This window comes from Ciconia boyciana, chromosome 3 (assembly GCF_034638445.1).
Source record: "Ciconia boyciana chromosome 3, ASM3463844v1, whole genome shotgun sequence".
In the NCBI taxonomy this organism is placed as follows: domain Eukaryota; kingdom Metazoa; phylum Chordata; class Aves; order Ciconiiformes; family Ciconiidae; genus Ciconia; species Ciconia boyciana.
Window position 1 is genome coordinate 82,550,996 of NC_132936.1, and position 19,012 is coordinate 82,570,007.

At 43.5% G+C, this 19,012-nt stretch overlaps 1 protein-coding gene across 4 annotated transcripts; it reads right to left on the minus strand.

Annotated features, from left to right (window-relative positions):
• Positions 1-360: 360 nt before the first annotated feature.
• Positions 361-19,012, minus strand: URB2 (URB2 ribosome biogenesis homolog). 4 transcript variants are annotated; one of them, XM_072856321.1, is made up of 10 exons: positions 18,909-19,012; positions 18,531-18,695; positions 17,182-17,358; positions 12,285-15,663; positions 10,126-10,286; positions 8,785-8,895; positions 7,622-7,864; positions 6,476-6,566; positions 4,670-4,809; positions 362-1,096 (listed from the first exon to the last, which is right to left on the minus strand). In XM_072856321.1, exons 2-10 carry the CDS (start codon positions 18,654-18,656, stop codon positions 899-901), a joined length of 4,626 nt encoding a protein of 1,541 aa, XP_072712422.1. In that variant the 5' UTR covers positions 18,657-18,695; positions 18,909-19,012; the 3' UTR covers positions 362-898. The 4 variants fall into 4 exon arrangements, with proteins under 4 accessions (XP_072712426.1, XP_072712422.1, XP_072712424.1 ...); XM_072856323.1 differs by having other exon boundaries at positions 18,531-18,673; positions 18,909-18,938; XM_072856324.1 differs by lacking the exon at positions 18,909-19,012 and adding an exon at positions 18,884-18,899 and having other exon boundaries at positions 18,531-18,673.

Below are 19,012 nucleotides of genomic sequence, written 5' to 3' on the forward strand. Positions count from 1 at the left end.
TTACCACAGCTTATTAAATTACCATCAGCTGAGCTACAGTAAGTCCAGGGCTTGCTCTTAACCTAGAGTGAATGCAAAGCAACAAGGCTCAGCTTAGACCAAAAAGGTCTCAGATAGGTCTTGGTACTTAGCATTTGTCACAAGCTAAAAATGTACCCTGAGAGCGACCACAGCTCAGATGACTAAGTGTAATTGCTTAATGACAGTAAATCAACCAGAGCTCTAAGTAGTCAGTCTTCCTGATTATCATGAGATCACAGGATAATTCAGTTGGGAAGGAAATTCAATAGGTCAGACTGAATTGCCCAGGGCTGGACTCAAGAGCAAAACCAATCAAGCGAAGAGATACAAACTTTCAAATTTTTTACTATATTTCCACAGTTTTGCACAGTAGCCTACCACACAGCTGTGTAACATTCACAAATTTATTCAATAATAAAATGTAAAATAACAAGGTACAAAAATAAGCACTTTAACTGCTTTAATTCTGCTTACCATGTAAGCGAGAGCAGGAGTTATAACCCTCACTGGCTTTTACACCAGACTATTGCTTCCACAGAAAAGCACCACGATGTGCCAAAGCCTGAAGCCTGACATCTGCTGCCAGACTGCAGTGAGCTCCCCAGAGCTCCCAGCGAGTTCACCGGCGGCCAGCACAGGTGCAGCAGTTCTGCCATTTGTGGCACACAGCAGGACCAGACCTCACAGCACATCCTCCCTCCCTGTTCCCCTTTTCCCCATTATGAAGGCTGGCATCTAGAGATAGATGCAATCCACGTTTAGAGGACCCTCTTCAGATTTGATCTTACCAGTCATCCCAAAACAAACAGCAACTGAGGATTTTCTGAGCACTGCAAGATCAATTCCTAACTGATTGTGCAGCACTGGGCAGGATTCATCACGCAGTATACTTTTCCTCCCCATGTTTTTTTGCTTTGTGGTAGTGGTTGTAATCATTATACAGATCCTTAAAGACCTCCCTTACACCTGCTGGTAGTGACGCATTTAAGAACTTGATGTCCCGTTCAATGCAAAGGTCAAGGATGTGATATATCCCTTCTGTGAGATGTTTCTTCACAGCTGGGTGCAAAGTCACCTACGAGAAGGACAAAACTGCATTAAACTTGAAGACAAAAAGGCAAGAAAACACCCTTTCCACAGTCAGTATACACTAAATGCTGATAATGCGTTATCCAATGCATCAGACCATCTGGAACAGCCCATTAGATAAAATCCAAGATTTTGACTTGTGCAATATTTTCCTGATTTTTGCAAACATGTTTTGCAGAACAAGCATGCCCCTTGCAATAAAATGCACAAGAGTGCTACTATACACATTGCTGTGGAAGCAAAGACACTGATCATCTTGGAATCATATGAAAACTCCCCAGCAGAAAAACCGTAATTAAAAAAAACTAAAATACTTGCCCTGGATTACACATTTCAGTAGATTCTGTATGTCTCATATTAGCTGTATGCTACTAAGTCTCGGTTTCAAATGAGCACTTCCTTTAGGCTACTCTATCATTTATACTGGGTAGTCAATCAATTTTAACTTACCACTTAACAACTTGATATTTATCTAACAATTTATACCTGAGGACTTCAATGTATAAGCCTTAATAAAAGAAGCCTTCAAAAAGCTCAGGAGATGTGCATTTCCTTGACCTATTTTAACATCAGGAATCAGGTACCTTGCCTGAAGTCATGCAGAAAGTTGAAGGAATACAATGAATGACTCAGGACTCCCATGCCCTGCTCCTGCCATTATAACCCCTGCTCAACCCCACAACCAGCAGAACCGACACTACAACCAGGAACATCAGTGCTGACTCTGGAGTCCTCCGGTGCTCCAGGCTAACTGAAATTTGTCCTGTGCTCACAATCACTTGCTAAATACTTCACTGCCTGAGGCGGTGCTGGCCTCTGGCATAATCACATTATTTTTGCCGCAGAACCATGTCTTATCTTTGCCGAATCCCAAAATTAGCTTTATGCCTCCCAGACCTAAGCCTCTGTACTCCAGGCCTAATGAAAATTACATAAAAAGCTGTCATTAAAATTCAGACTTCTTTCTTCCTGAGGCAACTAATAAACTTTCCACTAATGAAGTGCACTCCTAATCACTGTGACAGGCTCCTGCTCTCTTTCTGCCCTAAATGTAAGACAGCTAATATACTTTATTAGACCTGCTGACATAACTGGGAAAAACACAGAGCGGGCATTAAGGCATATAAGCCTTTCTTTGCATCTCTGACCCTGATGAGTTTGCATGTCCAAAAGTTTGCCATTTTTCCCCTCTATGTCAGTTGATCTATTGGCTGGTTTGTAACAGATGTTGTTTCTCCCTACACCATGCACTAAAATAACAGAACAGTTGAGCACCCCAACTCCCAGTGAACGCACCGGGCTGGCCTCTCCCTTCCTAGGGCAGAGAAATGACTGCAGAGAACGAGGACAGGAAAACCCACAGCTATTGACAAGATGGACCAGATGTCTCATTTGGGATAAGCAGATACCTCAGAGCTGCAGTTAATGGAACTGCATCCCTTACATCACAAATTAATCTGGACCCATGCCTTATTTGGGTCATTCTTGCTTTGCAGTGCAGTTTCCTAATAAACACCCTCCCATAACACTACGGGAAGCAGAACCAAAGATTTAAACAGCTGCCACTACTGGCTGGCAGTTAGTTATGCTTTTAAGTGGTTTATGGTCTATATAGTTAGCACAACCAATTTGTCAAGCGTTACAGAGCTCTTGATGTGAGACATTAAATGTGTGAAGATGTATTTCACTATTGCCGAATTAAGCAACAGCTCGTAGACAACAAGGGAAAAGCACTGTCAACAGTATGAAAGAGGCTATAGATGCCACCCACTCCAGCATGGAATCTTTCTAGACTAACACAAAATAATTCACAAGGATATTTTATTTCCTGGTCTAAAGAGGAAGCACTGAGGGAACTGTTACACGACTACTTTAGAAGTAAGTGACTGTTTAGGCCAGTAGCTTTCATCAGTTTTAGTTTGCAGACCTTTAAAAGGGTTCCAGTAAGTGTGCAGATGCCCATATAAAGTTTTAAATCTACCGACATGTTTTTTTCAGTTACCTTTGACGGACCCCAGGGTCTTCAGATCACAGACTGAAAGCCACTGATCTGGACTCAGAAGAGATGAATGGTTAAAGGAGTTTTTCTCTCCCTCTGCAGAGCAATGTGAAAGATGTGTATGTGCCCCCTTAAGACAGGCATGCTGAGGCCTCCCCTTCCTCCAATATCCATCAATTCTTACCAGTCTAATGAGCAAATAAATCATCACCTACTTGTGATCTATCTATTCTGTCAGACAGAAAACACCCCTTTGTCACAGTGTCTGGTGGCTCACTGCATCGATTCCCCTTTCCACGCCCAAAGGTTCCATGCATACATTACTGATCCGTGGTTTCAGCTATCATCCATCACTTTCCATTTCCCAGTGATAAGTATTGCATAAAACTTTCCTAGAAGTCTCATGAGACTTTGTACACTGCTAACACTGAGTAAGTGTCCTTTTAACTTGGAAAGGTCATTTGACAATTCAAGTCAGGCTTTCTGAGTAAAGGCTCTACATTTAGCGATGAACAGATTTCAGAGTTCAGAGAGAGTTAAATAGAGCAGAAGTAGTCTTAACAGTAACTTGTCCCTAGTATTTGCTGAACTACTGTTTACTATGCAAACAATAACCAACTTACCAGGAACACTAAATAACATGGCTAAAAACTGACATATCCCATTGTTTTGCTCCCAAACCCTGAAAAAAGCTGGGCAATAGAGAAGGCAGCTGAGTTCAAGCTACGTAACAACCTCTGTGGTTAGTTACGTTGGTTACACCATAATCCTTCTGAAACATAGCACCACTTAGGATATTTTTGTGGTAAGAGAGCCTAAAATCAAAGACTAAAACTCCTCTTTGTATTTCAGCCCCTGCCCAGGCCTAAGCCACAGCTAATCAATTTGCAGGTACTTGCAACACAAGCAGCATTTAAACCCTGGTGAAATCTAAATCCATTAGGCTGAAAAGAATGACAATTTCAACTTAGGTCTGGGTGTGAGAAGCTACTGACCTGGCTCTGGCATTCGTAATAGTAGCAGTAGTTGTTTTCAGCAAGGATGGGAATGATACCTTTAGTATGGAAGGAGAATTACTGAAAAGCTAACAATTCTCCAACTTGGTAACATTTTCTCCATTCACTTACTCATTTAGACCAGATTAAAAGACATTTTGCAGGATAATTTTTCTCCATTACTTTGCCAGATGGGGCACTAACTGCTATCAATCCTTGCCAACTGAGACTAGCTGGGAGAAGAACCTAACTACCACATGAAGAGAAAACAACACCCAACATGACAGAAAAGCAAAGCAGTTCTATAAATAGGCATTGCATTGTTTTGCCTTAAAAAAAACACAGCCCACACCTTTAGAAAGTTTTCAGGAGCTGGGTAAGAAAGATTCTCAGGAACTCTTGCTCAAAATAACAGAGAGTCTGGATCAAACCTGTATCCCCATGAGGCACAGCAACTTTTATAACTTCACAGATTTTACAAAACTTAACACAGCTGCCTTTGGAACAGGGACTCCAAAGTCAGCACAATACCATGGCACTTTCAAGACGGATGAGAACATGTTACCTTCTGCAATTCAGTCACATACTGAGCCACAATGAAAGCAGAAAACACAGTAAAGTCCTCCATTTCTGCAGCGATATGAGTATACATCCGTTCCACCAAGTGTGCACACTTCAGTATAACTTCAAACTCATCTGTGTTGCCTAAAACAGAAAGTGAGTTGCAGTATGGCATTTAAGGCTTAAAAACACTAGGAAAAAACCAAAGAATCACCCAGTCTTCCATATAATTCTTGAACTACATGAAGCCAACACCAGCTTGCCCATTTTATCTTCTTTTCTTATCAAGCCACAGCTGAGACGCCCCCCACACCTCCACAACACACTGTACACATCTCTTCCAGTGGTTATTTTGTAAGAGCACACTGATTCCCACTCCACATGCACTGCAAGGCAAAAAGTATTTGTTATATATGCTGAAGTGGTAAAAGCACCAACTATGGTCCCTTCCCTGATTCAGTCGCAAGCAGCACTGTTGAGGAGAGAACAAGGAGACTGGAAAATTATATTCTCTACCTACAGAAAATCAGAAGACATCTATTGGAAACAGCATAGTAAGAAAGCTTTCTGATGAGATTCATTACGTGGAATACAGCAGCAGAAGCCACAGCACTGGAGATATTTAAAGTGAGACTGCAGAGACCACCTGATAATTTACCCTTTCAGTAGGCAGTGAATGAAGAGAACTAACACAAACAAGGGAGAAGGGAAATCTAGAAATTACTTTCATGTTATCTGTTATGAAAATAAAACAATCCTGCAAAGATAAACAGCATGCTTTTAAACTTTAGGACACCATGTACCCATAAGCTTCCTGTGACTCTTGCCTTACGAAAACATACTACAGAAGCTACCAAATTCTCAAAGTTTGACACCAGTTTAACATACCTTTTCCTCTATCATTGAGCCTTCGTTAGTATATTCCTACATGATGCATACGTACACTTACGTTTGCCTGCAGTTGTGGGCAACGTATCAGCTGAGATAAATCTGAACATGGAAAAAGCTGTAGGACATCAGTGGAAAGCTGGGATACAAGCAGTTGCAGGCCATGAAGTCAACTTGTCTCAAAAAGTCACCACTATTAATGACAGAGTATTTGTGTCCTGACCAGCATAAAGCACAGAAGGATTACCTTAATCACGGTGAACATCTTCAACTTGGCTACTTTGACAATGCAAATTCTTTAACAACTTCCAGTAATAAGTCTTTTTTTTTTTTCTTCCTTTTGAGATATTTAACTACACTAATTCCAAATCCTTGACCATACAGATCATATCATCTAATCCCAATTGATGCTTCAGATATGTGTAATGTTCTGGCTTTATGCTTAGCACAGAATGGTGACAATTCAGGTCTGTAGTAAACAGTTCCAGTCTCAAGAAGCTCCATTTAGTAGGATCTATTTGGGGCTACAACTCAGGCATATTAGCACGTACCACCAGAGTTCACAGCCACCATGCTTTCTGGCACAGATTGATAGGAAGAGCAGAAATTGGGCACAGCAAGCCTTACCAGTTCCTGTCTACTTGCCAGCCAGTCAGTGAAGAATACCTTATTCACCTAAAGCAGTGCTGTCTGGATGCAGCTCCACAGGATGCAGCTCCAGTTATCTTCGTAAGCCCACGATACTACAAAACTCATCCTCAATTTTACATAAAGGACAGATAGGGCTAACGGTTTCAATGCCACAGCTAGGTTTTGAGGACTTTGCTTCTGGTGTCAGACTGCCCTGTTCTGCATCTCCTCTTCTAGAATATACAAAATTACAGTGTGTATATATAGTGCAAAAGCGGAAAAGATATGGTACCTCTGTCTCCTTTCTGACGTCCTTCATGCATGACAGAAACAACCAGACGATGGAAACTGTTCAGAAAAGATGGTGCTGCTTTCAACAGCACCTGCAAAGACATGAAATAAAACCATCTGAGATTATGTAGTAAAGGGAGTGGAGAGGGTAGAGATACGTCACCCCATAGTCTGAGGGAAATCAATTTCTGTGAAGAAAACTATATAGCTTATACAGCTGTCAGGAGCAGACACTATTTTTTCATTCTGCGTCCATATAATATCTAGCACATGAGAATCCTGGAGCAGGACTGCAGTCCTGGCCATATTCAAATATAAATAACAAGTAAACATCATATTAGAGTTACTCCATCTTTCTGAAGCTGCATTTGATTTAGTACCCTAATGTCTAGGGAATTTGTTCTTGCTGGTAGAGAACCTGTGTAGCCAGACAGATCCACAGAATGCAGGGTCCAGTAACACTACAGATCACTGTGTGAAAACAGCCTGGATAGGCAGCTTTCTACCACAGGGTTTCTGTAAGGGCATTTTAGCAATGCATACTGCCTTGCCTTCAGAATTTGCCATTTCCCAATCTTTAACTTTCTTCACTCTCAGTCCTAACACAAATGCATGAAGCCCCTTTCCTTTTTTCTTCCACCTCTGCCTACATATTACATGTAGGAGTATCTCCAACCCTGTGGAAGTCCTGGCACGTCTTCACTTTCCCATGCCAGAAGGCCAACAAGAACACCAGGATGGTACAATGTTTGAAGATGACCAACTTCTAACATGTCTAAGCCCTGTTTTCAAAGGACTGCAGAATCTTGATCTCCAGTGAGAATGAGGGCCTAGAGTCTGAGCCATTTGTGCTTCTAGAAATCAATCATAAAAAAAGGAAAAGTTTTATTCTAATCTAGCATCAGATGTTGACAAGCAATCTGCTACCAAAGACCAACAATGCAGGCATAAAACAAAGCAGGAGAGCAACTGAAATGATGTGATTTTGAAATTCCCAGCCTTTTCAATGACAAGTGGTACAAAGCACTTTCATACTATCAGGACAAATTATTTCAAAACCACTATTAAAAAAAAAATTTCTCGTCACTGGCCTCTGTGTTGGTTCTTTCTACCTTTTTCCCCTCTTCCCACCCCCTCACAGATATACCTTTGGATGACACTGCACAACAGAGAAGAGCACTTCGTGGACTCCCAGGAAGACACCGCGATAGTCTTCTGTCTTCAGATGATCCAGAGGGACTGTTAGGAGAATGCTGAACGCCAATGCCACATGGTGTGGATTCAAGAGAACCCCTTCTCCTTGCCTCAGCAGAGCTGCTACAGTCTCTAGAATAGGTATCACTATGGTGGAAATCAGTGACTGGTCTGGACAGGCCTCTTTGGTTTGCATCTACAAGAAGACAGGAAACAGACAAGGAGGAGCGCATTAGCCACCTATCGCTAGCATTCGCACACCAGAGAACCATAATGCTCTGACTTGAGTCAACGGAACTAGACTGGTGCAAGCTGGACTGTCAGGGAGACTCCTGCATTTTAGCCATTTTCATGCAACTGCACCCTGGGTGAGGATGCATATGATGCATTTCAAGCAAGCACTGCTGTGAGTGTGGAACTGTAACTACTCCCCAGTCCCTTGACAACTAGCACCTCTTTGCACCTCCTCACATGAATGCATTGATGCAGTTCTCTCCTTTATAAGCACGCAGACCTACCAAAAAAGGGCAGAAATTGCATGGTCACGATTCCCAGGCATTGCAGAGCCAACCTCCGACAAATTCTGGTCTAGAGACACCGTCACCATGAGAGAAGAAAAACCTACATCACTAGGTTTGTATGCTGTACAAATGAAGGACAGGAAACCTGAGTTTGGTTACTTTCAGTTAAGTTTCCCATTCATAATTCAGGGAATTTATATTATTATTTTTTCAATATAAGCACTTTTTTCTTTTTGTTTTGCTGCCGTTGGCTTCTGCTGTGACATGTGGACAGGAGGAAGGACAGGAGGTTCAGACTCTCTTCTCTGCAGCCTAACAAGTTTCTCCCAAGCTCCAGATTACATAGTGCAGTCCCAGAACATTACTGGTAATAAGAAATGGATGACCTACATACTGCACTCACAGGAGGCGATTTACTTGAGGAAGGGGGAGAGAAAGGGTCTAGACAAAAAAGTGCAGGTGAATCTGGTATGGATTTTTCTAGTATCCACAACTTTTTTGTTCCTGTATGCCTCTGTGCATATTAGATGTAACCACTACAGACTCCAACAAATAAAAGGGATAGGTAATGAAGTTACAATAACGAGATACTTACAGCTAAAGCTGTGATTATCTGTGGGCTGGCAAACCAGAAAGCTTTCTCTTTGTCTCCACTTAATGGGCAGCTGAGCAACAATTTGGTTAGCGTAACAGCTGACAATACTTCCTGCAGAAAGCAGATTGATGATCAGTCATGGGTACAAGATGCACTGGCTCCTTTCAAGTACAGAAGAGCTCTTTCAAGGGCAGTGGCAGTTTTGAGCACTACCAGAGCCTTGACACATGAAAGTCCTCCCACCAACAGATCTCTTTGGAAATTGTGAAGTAAGCAGCAGCTCAACAAAATTCAATATGCTGAGCAGCACTGGCCCAAATGTACTGCATGCTACGTTTATTTTAGAATCAATTTACTGTACAAAAAGGCTTACGTGATTTTTAAGAAAGGAAAGCCTTCTCCTTCAACTGCCACTAGATAACAGAGGAAAGCAGGGGGAATACAGGGACACCAGTACACTATATGCTAAGAATGCTGCATTTGGCAGCAGGGGTTTTTTTACTTGGTGGCTGTTACAACAGACTGATAAAAGAAACATATTACAAGCTATACTCAGGTGGCAGGAATTATATGCATAGTACAAGAATTCCAGATACACTTTCAAAAAGACATATCAAGAATTGATGCAGCACATCCATGTCTATTTCTGACAAATAAGACAGAGCCAGATAAACCCCCAAGTTTAATCCAAGTTTCATTCTCAAGTCACTGAGCTTTCTATGGAGGGTACAGCTGGCTTTTTTGCCAAAAGTGTTCCATATGTCACCACTGCTGCTTAAGCTGCTCTGCAGAAAGGCATCGTATTTAAAAAGCTACTGAGTGGTATCTGGTTATTACAGAGTAAAAGTCTTTATAGAGACAAATAGCAAAAGCACAGGTGAAGTTCTGGTTTTACTTAAAAATGCCAGCATTTCTAAAAGTGCCTTTAACCCTGTTAAGAAGAGCCACAGACAAACAGTGGTTAAACTCACTGACTGCTAGTATCTTGTGCAAGAGCTCTAATTGGCAAGTAAAAAAAAAATCTCAGCATGGCCTGTAACATCACAGCTGTGTGATTTCTGTTGACAATACGTGGAATTAAGACTGCTGAGTCCTTAAACTGGACAGAAAGTTTTTCCAGTAGGTTTCCACAATCTTTCCACCTCTCTCAATTTATATCCATAACATATCTCAGCACAGTCACCAAGCCCTTAACTGCGTAAATTAATTTGACATGACCACTGAACATAAAGCAGGAAGAGGAAAAAAATATTTACCAGATGTCATTCAGCCAACAAAATTTTTTCAAGATACAGAAAACCGAAGAAAGAAGTTGACAATAAACTAAGCTCCATGCCTTACTTTAGCCTTCTGTTGCCAAACATTCCTCATTTCAAGTCCCTGCAGCACCAGCCTCATTATGGTATAAAACTCCTCAGCAGAGCAGTTTCTCAGCAGCTGGACAAGCACCTCTGTCAGCTCCATCTCCATACTTTGGATCACCTGGGTTGTGACTGCAGGACCTGCATATTCAAGAGACACAAGCATGTCTTAATCAATTCCCAAGACAGGGACTTCCACAGGTAAGAAGAGGGCAAATCAAATGTTAAAACAGCTGTGTGGCTACCGTTTTAACACTCAAATGCACAGAGGGCCCCACGCTTTCCCTTTACCTCGCCCCCCACTAGGGCAATGTATTTCCTACCCTAGGGTTCACAGAGCAGCTGTCACACCAATAAAAAGCCTTCAGTAGTATGGAAATACTACAACAAAGCATGTGCACAAGCCAAGGGAGTAGGCTAAACAAGCCACAGGACTTTACTACAAATGCTGGCCACAGAGCCATCACAAGTCACAAAAGCATTAAGCTGACAAAGTTTAGGTCTCTGCTGATCTTAAGTCACACTCCCCACTTACTCAATTATTACTATGCAGACAGTCCAGGACTAGCTTATATCTTAATTGATTCTGAAGTCTTGTTTTTTAGTTCCACAAATATCCACAGAATCTGTGGCAATGCTGAAAGTCATCGTCAATAGGAATCCATATTTCATCTTACTGAATACTTTACTTATTCACCAGAAATTCTTACAGCTTTTTACAGTAATTAATTATGTCTCCAGGCTAAAGCACTTTACTAGTCTAAGATTGGTAAAGTCAGGCACAGGATGACAGAGAGAAAAGTCAGCAGAAAAATTACAGCAATTGACATGTCCTCATGGTCCCTAGTTCTAGCGCGAAATCCCTGCTCTCAGTGCCCTTACTGAACCCCACAACGCTGAAGGATCAAAATGCAGGCCAGGGAAAAGACAGACTAAGCCTGTATCTATGTGTAAGTTCTAGCTCAAACTCAACTGCACAAATTCAAGATCAGATTTTCTATGGAGAGCTGTGTTCTGTTCTTAACTACCTAATGCCAATATAAACACTGAGATCATGACTACAGTACACTTGAGCAGTAGCCTCCAACGTGAGGTGCGCACACCCCAGGGTGCACACAAGACAATCCATTGGGGTGTGGGAATTATAAATAAAATATCTTTAATACATAAAATAAAATGTAAAAATAGTGTTTATTTCGTCTTTACCTCATGCTTTTTAAACTTTTTTTTGTGTATGCTCTGTAATGTATGTAGTATAGTAGTAGAGTAGCACATGCATATAATTTATAAATAAGCATATATTGAGGCTGCATGCTCAATTAATTTTTTTTTACTGATAGGTGTGCACAATCAAAAATGTTTGGAGACCACCACACTACAGCATGTTAGTAGTAAGTCTGACAAATTGCAACTGTTTGGAGAAGTCAAAGAGAACAATTATGTCTATGCTGTGTTTAGTTCATCTTGCATTCTGAACCAGACAATATAAAGGAGCCATTAGGTCACACAGCTGGCAAGAGAGGTTCTTAATGTCATTTTTAGCCCTAGCTCTTTATTTGATAGGGATAAAGGGACTGATCTGCCAATCTCCTACAGACTTTATCAGAATTACAAGTGTTCAGCATCCTTAACAGTTAGGTGATTTCCATTGTTTTATAACCTTGCCTATCAGACAGAAAAATAGATGAGTATTTTACTGTAAGGTCCTCCGAGATCCTCAGTAAGATGTATCAGATCTGACCTGGTGCACAGCAGCTCCTTCAGTGGTGCCTACTATACCAACTACAAGAGTAGAAGGACACTGCACCTTCAGCGCGACATTCACAAGTATTACCACATTCCAGTTACTATCAAAATGCTCTACAGGGATGAGTAACTGAGGACCTCAACTCTACTAAGATGTCTGCATCTTCCAGGAGAAGATCATTACCAAATTAGATGGTGGCTGTCGTCCAGGTACCACAACACTGCCTCCTTCAAAATTTTCCTGTTATGCATTTATAAAAGGATAGCGTACAGCTTTAACACAAGTAAACAGATACAGACTTTTCAAAAAGCTGTATGTTTTGCTCAATGGTTTTTAACTCGCCCCTGCGCTGCAAAATTAGCAAAGGAAGTGGAGAAAGGGAGTTTTCATACCAGTGAGAAGCTTTTTTATAGCAAAAACAACCGTGACTGCAGTTTCGTTTCCAGGGTACAGCTCCGGCACTGAGCAGAAGACCGCTAGGAACTGCAATGCAGACTGAAGGAACTGCAGATTACCTCCTGCGCAGGGCAGCTCTCTCAGTATCTGAGAGTAAAACTTTTGGTACAGTTTAATACGGGGTTGCTCCAAAAACCCACTGGGCTCCTTCTGCCAGCCCTTCTTGACAGCATGGCTCAGATCTGCTTTGAGAAGAGTAGTGACAGATGGTATGAATGCTACAGGCAAAGGCTGGTTTTGGGTGTTACTCTGAAGACCGTGTTCAACAGTTCTGACCATCTGCAGAACTACTGGCTCCAACAGAGCAGACAGTACATCCGCAGACTGCAGCTTCTTTTCTGGCAGCTGCTGAAGGTAGAGTGTGACGACACGACACAGTGTGGTAAATGCCATGAGCAGTAACTGCCCAGCTGCGGGATTCCAGTTTTTCCAGCCTTTGCTTTTGGCTGCACCAACGTCTGGCTTGCAGCTCACCAGGAAAGACATGAACTTTTCCAAGTTGAGCCTCGCACTTTGCCTTCTTTCAATAATCATCTGAAGAAAGTTTTCCAAAAAGGCTTGGACTTCCTGGAGATACTGTGCCCAAACAGGAACAGTCAAAACATCAGTGAAGAGTTTGCTAGCTGTGAGCTGGGAGGTCATGACAGCCTCAAGAACATCGCTGGCATGAAACACCTTAAAAACAGAGTTGGCATTCCTGCCAGCTTGCAGGCACCTCAGAAGGTGGAAGCAGGTACTTAAAAACTTCAGCAATAACAGATTGCTGCAAGAGACACTAGCCCTGGTATTGGCTAGCAGGGACAACAGCACCAAAAAACACCGGGTACAGTCAGAGGGAAGAAGACTATCTAGTTTCAGAAGAGAAGCAATTTCTAGCAAACCCAAGGAGCTTTCCAGCTGACTTTCTTTCAGGATGACAGAGCAGCCATTTTTTGCTAACAATACTATACACTGGGCAACTTTCTCCAATGTTTTCCAAGACAAGCTGAGCTCATCCTTCAGCAGTTTGTTTTCTGACAGTGCTTCCAACAGGTCAACAGGTCTGCAAGGAGCCAGGGTTTCTTCATGCCAAGGGATACTACCTGCAGACAGCTGTTGAAGTGGCAGATCTACTGAATCCCTGGCAGCAGAGGGCAGCACCCTAGCAAACTGATGAATAAGGCTGGTCAGAAAAGCACAATGCAGGACCTTCATTTCTGGTAGAAAGGAGCTATGCATCAAACCAAGAGATATCTTTCCAATGCTGATAGAAGGCTCCGGGTCTGTGTCAGCTTCCTGAGCTTTGGCCAATACTAACGTCTCTAGAAGCACACTTGCAATATACTCCACATCTTTCAGGGAAATATACGGCAACAGGATAGTCAGGTTGGAGATGACAAGGTTCCAGTGGGCCGTGGGGTAGGCGAGATCACTTATCGCACTGATATCTCCATCCCATGGTTCAGATTCTCCCCTGCTCATGCTGGATCTCCCAGACTCCAGGATGAAAGCTGCAGCATGCTGCAAGGCCTGTAGGTCAGCTTTAGTCTGCATTAAGATCATCTTCATTTTCTGAAGTGTGAGCAGTTCTAAGCAATATTTACTGGTGGAGGCAAAACTATTTGCAAGTTCCATGACTCTCTCCCAGCACTGCTCCTCCACACCAGGGAGGAAAGTTGAAATGCCCCCGTGCCTTGCAGCAGGTGCAGTAACAGCACCAGCAATTTCAGCTGCTGGAGAGACATATTTACTGCAGCTAACACCAAACAAAGTGTCTACTTCAACCCAAGTGTAAACAAGGAGGAGAGCAGAGTCACTGGCCTTTCTTAGCCAAAGCTCTGACTTCTCTTCCTCTCTTCTAGGAGCCTGCAGCAATTCCATCAGTGGCTGAATTATTCCTTTCTGCATCTTTGCCAGCAGACTCTGAGTGCGAAGGACCACAGGGGAAGGAGTGACATCATCTAGGCTCCTCATGTTGAACAGAAAAGCATGCAGCACCGAGCTCACTGACAGCAGCTTCAAGGCCATGTCAGCTGACCCTTCAACAGCAGGAACGATAAGGGTCTGGCATTTCTCCACAAAGAGACACAAAATGTCCAGAATCTGGTTGGGTGGCAGTTCAAGGAGGCACTCACGAAGCTTTACTGTCAGGCCAGCAGAGAAGACAGGCAGCCTCAGTTCATCAGCAGCTGGCCGGCAAATGACTGTCAGCACCTCCTCAAAGAGCCGTGGGAACTGTCGCAGCTTGGAGTAAGTCTGAAACACGGTGCTGATGAGAGCCTCCTGGGGCTTCTTCGTACGTGGCTCGGAGACCTTAGCATCAATCCAAGCCGAGGCCACTAAGTCATCCAAGTCTGGCTCTACTATAAGGTGGTTTAATGACATCAAGAGTTTGAGACACCTGAACCAAGCAGGGATGGAAGCTTGGGAGTGACTCATCAACATCTGCGCTAGCTTGCGGTAAAACCCAAACTGTATCTCCTTGTGCCGGATACGGTCACTGGCAACATTATAGATATCACTGCTAAGCACCAAGTTCAGAAGCTGTTCCAAAGCAAGCAGCTCTGTGCTCCAGTCCGCAGGAGAGAGCATATCCTCCCTCGCGCCCTGCTGTAGGCCAGAGAGCCTAAGACAGCCAAAAAGCCTGCTGAGCATGTGGAAACACAAAAGGTGGTTTTCTGCCTTACAGTACGAGTCCAGAAAGAGCTTATATAGCAGGGACACCGAACCAGCCACAACAGCTCCATGGAGGGCAGATTCACAAAAGCCACTGCCCAGCTTGGTCTGCACTGTGTTGACTGGTAGCAAAAGACTTTTCAAAGCTCCTTTCTTCTTCTCCTGGAGTTCCTTTTCTGGCAGCAGCTCCTCTTTGTAGGATGAGAAAAGCTCAGGCTGGAATAACCCAGCCTGCAGCAAAGTTTCTACTTGGTTTCGGATTTCCCTGCTCAGGTGCTGACGCACGTGGTTGTCATCTGCTTGGGTCCAGCTCCTCACAGTCAGCAAGTGCCTCAGAAGCAGACATGGCTGGAGCAAGTGACCTGTCACTTGCCCAAACACACGATTTGGGTTGGTTTGCTGCCTCTGGATCAGGAGGTACTGAGCGAAGGTAAGTTGGAGGACACTGAACACCTGGGAGCCCACAGTGTCGTCAGAAGCCAGCTGCTGACATGCCAGCTTGGACAGCTTGCTCAGGAGATCAACCAAGAGCTCACACTTTGCTGTGTAAATGATGGAGAGTGAAGGAGTAGAAAGAATGCCACTGGAGCAACTCAGCACCGTGCCAATGTTTTGCTGTGTTTTTTGAGAACAGGCCTCTGATAATCTTTCATTTATGACCTGAAGATTGAGGGGAAAAAAAAACAAAAAACAAAAAACAAATGCACCATCAATTTTGCACACAAAGATAAAGCTCATCATAATGAACCAATACCACCTTCTGCGAGCTCTGGCTGCAAGAAGGAAGCAACAGGGACTTGCCAACAGCTGCTGCCAGGCCTCTCGTATTGTGGATCTCAAACTAGAAGCTCCTCTGGCCAGAACAGTGTCCCTGCATTTGTTTGCAGCACAGGATGAGTGAGGAAGCCCTCCTTCAGTATGCATGCTACCAGCAACAGCATAAGACTATCCATACTTGATCCTAACAGCTGATCCTGCAGAAAGGAAGTAAGGGTTTCCTTACTTTTCCTTTTGCATTTCCCTTCCTTTTCTCAAACTTTGTGTTGATTTCCCTATGGTTTTCTCCTTTGATCCCCTTTTTATTTGCTCCCTTTCCTCACCTCCAGATAATCTTGTCAGCAAACAAATTCAGTAACAATTTACAAATCTGCCTCTATCCCAGAGTTAAAAACGTCATCTGTGTCCTTACACCTTGTAGTGGACAGTTCATCTCCTCAGCTCAAGCCCCACTGGACTAAAACAGATCCTCAAATTCTTTCCACTGGACCCTCTACCACCTCTGCCCTTGGTATTAAGGATACTCTGGCCTGTACCTCTCACCTAATCTTTAGCCAGACAGGTTTTCACATCGAGACCACATTTAAATTTGGCACACTTTCTGCATAACATCTCTGAAGCGCAGATTCCATCCAACCAATTCTCTGTACTTCACAAATCAATTTCTGCAGGTAAAGACAGTTTTCTCCTGCTTCCCTGCAACCAGATCACAACTAAAAGGGTTGTTTTTCCAGCCATTTTGATTGCCTTTGCAGCCATCCACTAATTCTGCTATTTCTGTAACCGGGAAGCTGAATAAGAAGTTACACTTTCTGGTTCAGTTTTAAACTGTAACTGAAGTCTCTCCCATTCACTTTCAGCTGAGGCTAAAATAATGATATGATTAAGGTCAATAATGATTTGGAGCCACCACTGCTCAGTCATCACAAGAAGCTGCAGGGTCTGCTGAACAGCACGTCACGCTGCACAAGTACTCAAGCCAAACACACTGATGAGCCTCACAGTGAGGGAAAATCTCTCTCTCTCTAAGACTCCCAGGCAAAATGGCAATATAAGCAGTAAATAATATAGAATAGCATCATATGGAACTGAGCATCTACTTACCTGTTGAAATACTTACACCAGTTCACTCTCTGATAGTCTGAAGAAGTTAAAGACAGAGAGGAAGATTAATTTTGAGGTTATTATTAGAACGCTCTGCCATTTTCAGCCTTAGTGCTGCACAAACACAAATTTTATTGCAGAACATAAACAGAGAAAATTTTATCAGAGGTCCTAAAAGCCATTAGATTAATTATTATATATTTCACGTAACACCCTACACCGTGAGGAAGAGTCACATACTGTAGAAGATACACACTGCTATCCAGCATGTTATAAAATATCCACAGTTTTAGTTACCTGTGCAATTGAAAAACTGAGACCGATTTTCTTCCCACTCTTTAAGAGATTCTTTAGTCTTCTACTATGGATAATGTTGTCTAGATACGTCCAGAGTTTCTCAACAACTTCATCCTCCAGTTCGGATTTCTTATTGTAGTATGAAACCAATGCATGGCTTACCCAGTCGAGTAATACCTATTAACAAAAGGGAAGAGGAGTAATCTTTAATAACCCCCATGCGAGAACATGACAAAAGTAGTACCTCTTCACAATTACAGCTCTCATGCCTTGAGAACTGCTCTACATCCCAGCAGAACAAGCTCTAAATGAGCAGAGAAGTCCACCCTTGTAGATTTTAACCAAGATCTAAATTCCCAAGAGCTTTCATTCTAAATCCAATGTTGGCTCTGTGCTCCCCTGTACCCTCCCAAGACAGCTTTCAGGAGTCAACAACCTAAGGCTCTTTCATCAGAGTATAATTCTGACAGTCGGTACTGATTAGCAAACGCAGCCTTTTAAATCAAAACATAAAGAATCAGATGGTTTTCACCTTCTGACAACTGGTATTCCTTTCACATCCTCCTCTTGGTATGTTTAAATTTACTACCTAGAAATTCAGGCCTACGCCTATTGATTTCAAAATAAAATGATGGTGTACGGCTAGGTTTAATATTCTAAGTAACCAAAATAACAGGAACTCAAAACACTGATCTCAGACGGTGCAAACGTTAGACTCCCCAAGACTACTAGCCTGGAGGAAAAGCACAAGGCACCCCTCACTCGGGGAAACACTGAACAGATCTTCAGGAAACAGGGTCAAAACAAAAGACTTGAGGGGAGAGGGTGGGTTCCAAGCATCTTCCAAGGAGAAGCCCATGAATCCAGAGTGCACTCTCTCCACACGTGCACAAATTTAGAGCAGCGGGAAACACGCGTGTAGCTACAGTCAGGTCTCCCACCCTGAAATTCTTGTTCTTAACTATGACCAGATGCATCAGACTTTAGAGCATCCCGTATAGGATATAATATACAATGCTAATGACAGGTCTGAAGACAATGGTTTCTCACCTATCCAGGAGACAGAACACACACACTACCCTCCCCAGAAGAAAGACTCTTTCCTCCTGCCATAATGCAGATTTTTCTGCTGAAGCTACTTGAAAGATGATGGTATGAAAACATTTCATACAAGCACACAGAAGTCAAGAGCCACCCACAATTCACCATCAGAGCCATATTTGCACTACCACCTAGGCTCAAAACCTTAAGCAACTAGATCTGGATTTTATGAATCAATTCATCCTCAGCAGCAATTAATTATCGGGAATTTTTTTTTCTTTCGCTGTTTACCATTAAAAAGTACTTACTTGCTCTTTATTAGGAAGAACGCACTGGTGAGAAATCCACGCAAAATGGGCTAGTTTGAGTTTGTCTTCCCAAGAAGTCTTGGCGCTTTTCAGCTTCAGGTAAATCCCAGAGTAGATCGCTGCCATGGGGACAGCACACGGGCCTCCAAAGGCGAAGAGACACGACTGAAAGCAACGCCAAAGAGAAGGCAGTAGGAGGGGAAGCGGCCACGCACCCACCGCTCAGGGCCTAACCGCCCCCCGCCCGCCTCCCCCTCCGCGGGGCACACCAGGCCCCGCACACCCCCGCTCCCCAGGCCTCCCCCGCGCCCAGCTCCCCCAGCCCCCCTCGCAGGGATCCCGCCCCCACACACACGCCCGCTACCGCCCAGGCCTCACCGTCCCGCCGGGCCCGCGCCGCACGCTCCGCCCGCCCTCCCCGCTGACCTCTGTCCCCGACAGGCCGCGCCAGCCGATCGCCGATCGCGGGAGGCGGTGCGGGG

Coding starts and splice junctions, on each gene's coding strand:
- URB2 (XM_072856321.1), bottom strand. CDS start 18,656: ATGGCAGCGATCTACTCTGGGATTTACCTGAAGCTGAAAAGCGCCAAG. Junction 8,896..10,125: donor TTTGGCAACAGAAGGCTAAA/GTAAGGCATGGA, acceptor TGCTTTCTGCAG/GAAGTATTGTCAGCTGTTAC. Junction 7,865..8,784: donor AGATAATCACAGCTTTAGCT/GTAAGTATCTCG, acceptor GTCTTCTTGTAG/ATGCAAACCAAAGAGGCCTG.